General features: G+C 51.8%; 2 protein-coding genes across 2 annotated transcripts; both read right to left on the bottom strand.

The window, feature by feature from the left end:
• Nucleotides 1-2,327: 2,327 nt before the first annotated feature.
• Nucleotides 2,328-4,204, bottom strand: NEUTE1DRAFT_69951 (uncharacterized protein; the record flags this gene model as incomplete). The annotated part of the gene is made up of 2 exons (XM_009856547.1): nucleotides 2,328-3,426; nucleotides 3,512-4,204. 2 exons carry the CDS (start codon nucleotides 4,078-4,080, stop codon nucleotides 2,589-2,591), a joined length of 1,407 nt encoding a protein of 468 aa, XP_009854849.1.
• A 669-nt stretch (nucleotides 4,205-4,873) lies between these two features.
• NEUTE1DRAFT_113375 (uncharacterized protein) lies at nucleotides 4,874-5,742 on the bottom strand (the record flags this gene model as incomplete). The annotated part of the gene is made up of 4 exons (XM_009856546.1): nucleotides 4,874-4,878; nucleotides 5,114-5,221; nucleotides 5,271-5,462; nucleotides 5,514-5,742. 4 exons carry the CDS (start codon nucleotides 5,740-5,742, stop codon nucleotides 4,874-4,876), a joined length of 534 nt encoding a protein of 177 aa, XP_009854848.1.
• Between the last annotated feature and the right edge of the window lie 431 nt (nucleotides 5,743-6,173).

The following is a 6,173-nucleotide window of genomic DNA, read 5'->3' as shown; positions in this document are numbered from 1 at the left end:
GTGTGTTGTTGTTGTTGTTGTTGTTGTTGTTGTTGTTGTTGTTGTTGTTGTTGTTGTTGTTGTTGTTGTTGTTGTTGTTGTTGTTGTTGTTGTTGTTGTTGTTGTTGTTGTTGTTGTTGTTGTTGTTGTTGTTGTTGTTGTTGTTGTTGTTGTTGTTGTTGTTGTTGTTGTTGTTGTTGTTGTTGTTGTTGTTGTTGTTGTTGTTGTTGTTGTTGTTGTTGTTGTTGTTGTTGTTGTTGTTGTTGTTGTTGTTGTTGTTGTCGTTGCTGCAGGATGAACCGTCCTCACATCAGACGGCTGTCCAAAGTCCGAAGCCCACGCAAGGAACACGGCGGCTTTCCCCACGATACGCTAGCGAATTGGTGGCCGTCAAGGTTGGAAAGGCTCGGAGTTTACAACGAAGGATTCAAAGGGTCTGAGCAGAATCGTTAATGAAAGGAGAAGGAATAGGAAAGGCGCTGGGTTCCGCCGGAAACAGGAGGTTAGCAGCAAAATGAAGAAAGGCTCCAAGACCCATGGAATAAATTGTGCTTATTTTGTTGGAGGAGGTTTCGGGAACGAGCACTACCAAGCAGAAAAGCTGCGGGGATTACGTGGAAGAGCGGCTGTTCCGGGTTCGCTGAGCGCTTGCTGTGGCCGTTTGATTTGGACGGCCAAGACCATGCTGTCTAGGCTTGTTACGAGGAGAGGCTTGGCTAGCCATGGCAGACATCATGGGCCATCCCATCAGAATTCCGGTGAGTGGACCAACACTCCAAGGCTTAGGTGAGTGGAGGTCCGCTGGATATCGAACGCTATTGCACCGCAGTATGTAACCATAATTGTTTGATTCCGGCAACCAGGTAGCCAGGCTCATTGAGGAATTGGGTTGGAGCATGTCCCCTGTTTCTTCCCTTGTTTCCTCCCCTGTTTCCCGCTCGCGTGCTGATCAACCATTTCGATGATGGTTCAACCTCCCCCGAGAGAGAAGAAGTGGTGAGAGGTGGTCCATTCTGCCTTCAAAGGTGTGATAGCAGCACCAGAGAGCATAATCGTTTCTGAATACCTGCACAAGACCCTGCAGAATGCCCTCACGACCTCCTGCTCTGCACCCTACTGTAATGCATGAACTGTCACTGCTCAAAATGCTCGGGTTGGACGACCATATGGGTAAGGGGTTCGCCAGCAGCCGTTGTGCTGGACCCTTTCTCTGTACACAGCTTCACTACACTAGGGTACCTACTTACTGCGTCAGCATACACCTACATGGAACTGCCTCGTCCCACCTAGCCTCCGCTCGGTAGCGTAACTCTGTGGGTTGTTATACAAGAAGGGCCTCCCATCATTTCATAGAAAGGCCCGTGTCGGTGTTTGGCCATACCTTTTCCAACAAAACCCCCAATTTTACCACCCAACGAGAAGACTACACCTCACAAAAGTTTCAGGTCCATCGATGGAAAAAGGTTGGGGTCGTGTTTGTTGGTGGCTTGTGCAGCCAAGGGTTTGGTACACACAGCATGCCGCTGGCCCGCTTATAGGCACGGTGACGCGTAACCCTCACCACACCTTCCCGAGCCTCCTCCCCTCCCCAATTGCACAGAAAGCTGCAGCGGGGAGAGCGGCTATTGCTACCACTTGCCGTTTCAATTCCAGATGAACGCGCGCAATTGCAGCACCCAGCGAAGCACCTAGCGTTTCATCCGCGCGGACAGAAATTCCGTCAACATTTGTTTGATCTCGGATTGAGCACCTCCAGGCACCGAGCTCGCTCCAAATGCTGAATGGCTGCTGGTGCATTCATGTGCTAGCTGGTTGCAGAGGGTTGGGTGGTTTTGGGCAATGGTGATTGGGGTCCTGGAGCTCGTGTTTAGGGGCCGGGCAGTTTCTAGGTATGTGTGGGGAAATCTCCATTGGACATCCCATCGAACTTCAGGTCAGTCAACTTGAACAGCGATGAGCGAGATGAAACAAGTCTTCTGTCATTCTCGATGACGGCTCTCGAGGCTTGGTAATTAAAGAACGTGGGTGTTTCATGGCAAGACGAACTATTCGAGCCGTTTTGTTCGGCACGATCATTAAAATAGATGATGTAAATGAAGTCCATCCCAATTCCGGTCATGCTCCTAGACAGGGGTGATTGCTCAAGATCTCGAATCCAGAAATTTGGAAGACCGAGCCGCCATTCGAGAAGGGCAATGGACCCTCGATGCGAATTTCGATACCAGGTCACCCATGTTTCTTGTTTGATCACATTTCTCCAGGCCAAGACCATTGACGCGACAGCTCTCCTGATGGCAAACTTTTTGCGTTGCTTTCTCGGCTTTTGTCAGGTTGAGGACCAGAAATCGAAGCTGATCAAGACTAAACATTATCCTGAATCTATCAGACTCACTTGGGTACCGTTAAAAACAAACGAGTTACAAATCATCCCGTGAGGTTGCCAGGCAATTGGGATCAGCCCAAGCGCAAACCTGGGTCCAATATGTGTGTAGACATCCAACGACCGCTTCCTGTATAGCAAAAATTCCAGAGATGCAAGATTAGATGCAACATGGACTACTATACGAAAAACAAGACATGTCGTCTTTGCTTGATGGGGCATCTTGTCTTTAGTGACCACCCACGCGTACCTCCTCCTTGGCCTTCCGCTCCTGCTCCTCCTTCTCCTTCTTTTTCTTAGCCTCTCTCTCTTTTTTCTCCCTCTCCTTGCGCTCCTTCTCTTCTTTGTCCTTCTTTTCCTGTTCCTTCTTCTTCTTTTCCTCCTCGATCGCCGACGCGGCCCTTTCCTTGGTCAGCTTCTTGTTTTGCTCGTTCCAGAACTTGTCGACTTCAACCTTCAGGACGTCCTTGGTCGTCTTGTTGGCCCACTCAGGAAGCTCCTGCTCGGCACGTGTGACCCAGGGCCCCATCCAGCTGTCGCGCACGTACGAGGTTCCCGCAAAGTGCACAATCATGTCACCCTGCATCACCTTCCACTTCTGAACCTTGCCGCCGTGACCGTCGTTGTAGACCTCGTTTGTTCCCTTGTCAAACTGCTCCTCCACCATGGGCTTGCCGAAGAGCCAGGTGCCGTTTTTGAAGAAAGCATTGTTCACGGGCAGCGAGTTGAACCAGCGGATCGGCACGTCAACCCAATGATCCCGGCCAGCCATGGGCGTCTGCGCTAGAGGAGAGGCCTTGTCGGTGAGAAGAAACTGGAAGGCGCTTTGGTCGCGGAACCGGTCGGTCTTCATGCGCTCCGAGTTGTAGATGGGGTAGGCGAGTACGGCCGAAAGGAAGGAGGCAGACCACGGGCTCACGCGGAAGGCAAAGACACCCGAGTTGAGGCCGTCCCAGTTGGATGAGATGATGAGGTCGACGTTCGACAGACCCTTGGCATTCTCAGGTGGGAGGAAGAGTTCTAAAGGGGTGTAAGGGTTCATGACTACCGTGTCGGCGTCGAACCAGCTATTAATTGACAAGGAGCGTCAGTTTCGGCCCATATACCGCTGTCGATCAGACAAGATGACGGCTCCCGTAGAAGGATACTTACAAAACCCACTTCAACCTCTCCTCCTCGGGCTTCTCTAGTTCTGCGACTATGATTGAGAGCAGATAGGCGGGTTTGGTCCATGCGCCCTTGGGCCGGCCGGCGCGGTCGTTCTCAATCAAGCTGCTGACCGCCTGGTTCTGGGCGATGTAATGATTGTAGCCATGTTCGCGGTTATGGCGCTCATGCGTCTGCATTGCGCGATGGATGACATCAACGTCGAGGGCGTTAGCCGCGACGGTGACCTTGGCCACACGAGAGGTCTTTTTCACCGGTGGTTTCTCATGCTCGGCGGGTTGGTTCGTAGCTGGCGGAGGCGTGTTGACCGTGGGAGCATCGGGGCCGGAACCGGCGGGAAGGGAGTGGTCGACATTCTGGTCGTCATTGTTGATGGTTTTTGGTTGTTGCGGCTCAGAGTTGGGAGCAGTGTGGAGGGGCACCTCGGAGCTTATAGCACCGCTGGTGAAGCTGGAGTTGTGGAAAGTAATGAGCCAGAGCCAGAGACAGCCAAGCACGGCTAGGATGCTGATAACCCTCAGGGGCCGTTGGGCCTGGAAATTGCTTAGAATCATGGCGGAAGAATGGCACAGGCGCTGACCCGACTCTTCATCATGTTGCGACGAGAAGAGTCTCAAGGGACAGGTCAAGGACAAGAGACGGCGGATTCGGATCCGGAAAGGAGGAGCTACTGTACGGCTACAGAAAAAGATGGAGAATTCCGAGAAAGGCGGTTGTTGAAGAAGTCATTGTACATCCCTATCCCTGGTCAACCTTGTCCGTCCCAGAGCAAGCTGAGATCGTCATTTCCACTTGGCTCTCCATATCAAGGGTCTTGGCATGAGTGGATTTAGGGTGGGCTGCTTCATGGCCAAGCGGTGGTGACGGGAAGCCGGAGGCTGCTCGGGTCTACGCAGTACACTGGAGGTCCAGTTGTAGCTGTCAGAAGCTGTCACGCTATCCTGACGATAGCCAAGGAGAACAACGCTTATTCAACAGTGGACAGCAACGGGATGACGACCTTTGTTATTCGCGCAGAGGTTACGTGCAGGCTGGGCAAGTGGAAATAGTAGCTGCGCCGTGAACGCTTGCGCCAACTTGGCTGTCCCAATGTGCATCCTTTTACCTAGTGTACATGATTTCTCACTTTCTATTTACCTCCTTCAGTTCTCGCTGTCGCCAAGATATGTCGCCATGTGCACCCACTGCCCAGTGAGAAGGTAAACAGGCAGAAACATGCAATCCTTCATGTCTGGAATGCCGCATTGCCGACGGGGCCATCCTGTTGTTTATTCGTTCACATTCTGTTGACGAAGTCCCACGCTGTACAACTGACGGCGGCTCTTGCCGGTCAATCCAGGGACATATTTATACTGGCACAACATAGAGGTACCTTGCCCTTAGTTTTGGTAGTGTATGTGCGGTCACAAGTCCCAAAAGACATGGACTGTAGCCGTTGCCGTGAGTAAAGAGGTTAACTTCAGTTTTTTACCAACGCCATTCCAAAGAACGATGACTTTGAATAGCGAAACCAACAACAAAGTGCAGTATCATCGAGGCCCGTCATCGGCTGTCCCTTCTTTTCAGCGGTACTGACAGGGAACTTACAGCGGATGCGGGATGCCGGCATGGGCGCAGTGGGGGACGCGCGTAAAATGAGCGGAGTGGGGTTCTTGGCATTGTGTTGGCGCTGCCGCCTGTCATCGATACCTGTACCTAATTGACGACTTTCATCAGTTTCCCTTGGCCAACGCTTATTGCATACCTCTAAGTAGCATGGCTTCAAAGGAGGAAGCTTCATGATGCTGATGAGGCTCTGGTATCGGATGCCAGTACTCTTGATCTTGATACTGGACGTCGGAAAGGACCACAGTGCGCGACCGAGCCGGAGCAAATTCCAATCGGCTGCCATAATAGGGCCGTCTTGGCCATGTCAAGTTCCCATCGTCAACCCGATCTTGAGGCCGTAGGAGAGTCTGTCATGACCGGCGCATGCTTCCCAGAATACCGTTGACGGAAAACCTTTCCAGCGGAACCTCCTTTTTATCGGGTCCCAAAGCATTTGAGTAGGCCGCAGTTGGCAGGTGTTGGTAAACGCAGGCGCCCGATTTGGAGGTCTGGAACGACACGACATGCCAAAGGCCGACTGACCCAGACTCAACGGGTAGAACCCAGAACCACACGATGCTTCCAGGGCAGAGGTCTGCGTTGAGCCTTTGCAACTCTGCGAAAGTCATCTATTGTGGCCGATTTTATTCACCCATTCCTTTTGGGGCTTCCTAGATGAAGAAGTGGGTAGAGGAGGTGACTGAACATCGGCTTTTTGGATTATACCAGGCTTCTGTACGAGGAGCTGGATACCTTACTCGAGTTGGACATGGCCTATCTCGCTCGACGGGCAATGAGAGTTCGATCTAAGAGCCCCACGCTGTCATTGGACATACAGAGTACTTTTCAACGTGGTCGCCGTATCGATGGCTTTGTCTGCCCACGGAGGCTGGTTGTCACTCAACAATATCCACTGTTGTCCCTTTATCGGCCCTCACTGGTCAGAATTCTACTCGCCGTCAACTGTGTCAAGTGAAGGTCATGGCAAGCTTGGGGCCCGATAAAGGCAAACCAGTAGACTAATAATTCTTTTATCGTAGGATGACAGACAATTCGTTGA

Source organism: Neurospora tetrasperma (genome assembly GCF_000213175.1).
Source record: "Neurospora tetrasperma FGSC 2508 unplaced genomic scaffold NEUTE1scaffold_15, whole genome shotgun sequence".
Taxonomy (NCBI): Eukaryota; Fungi; Ascomycota; class Sordariomycetes; order Sordariales; family Sordariaceae; genus Neurospora; species Neurospora tetrasperma.
The sequence above is the reverse complement of the archived record's forward strand: the minus strand, read 5'-3'. Positions and strand labels throughout refer to the sequence as shown.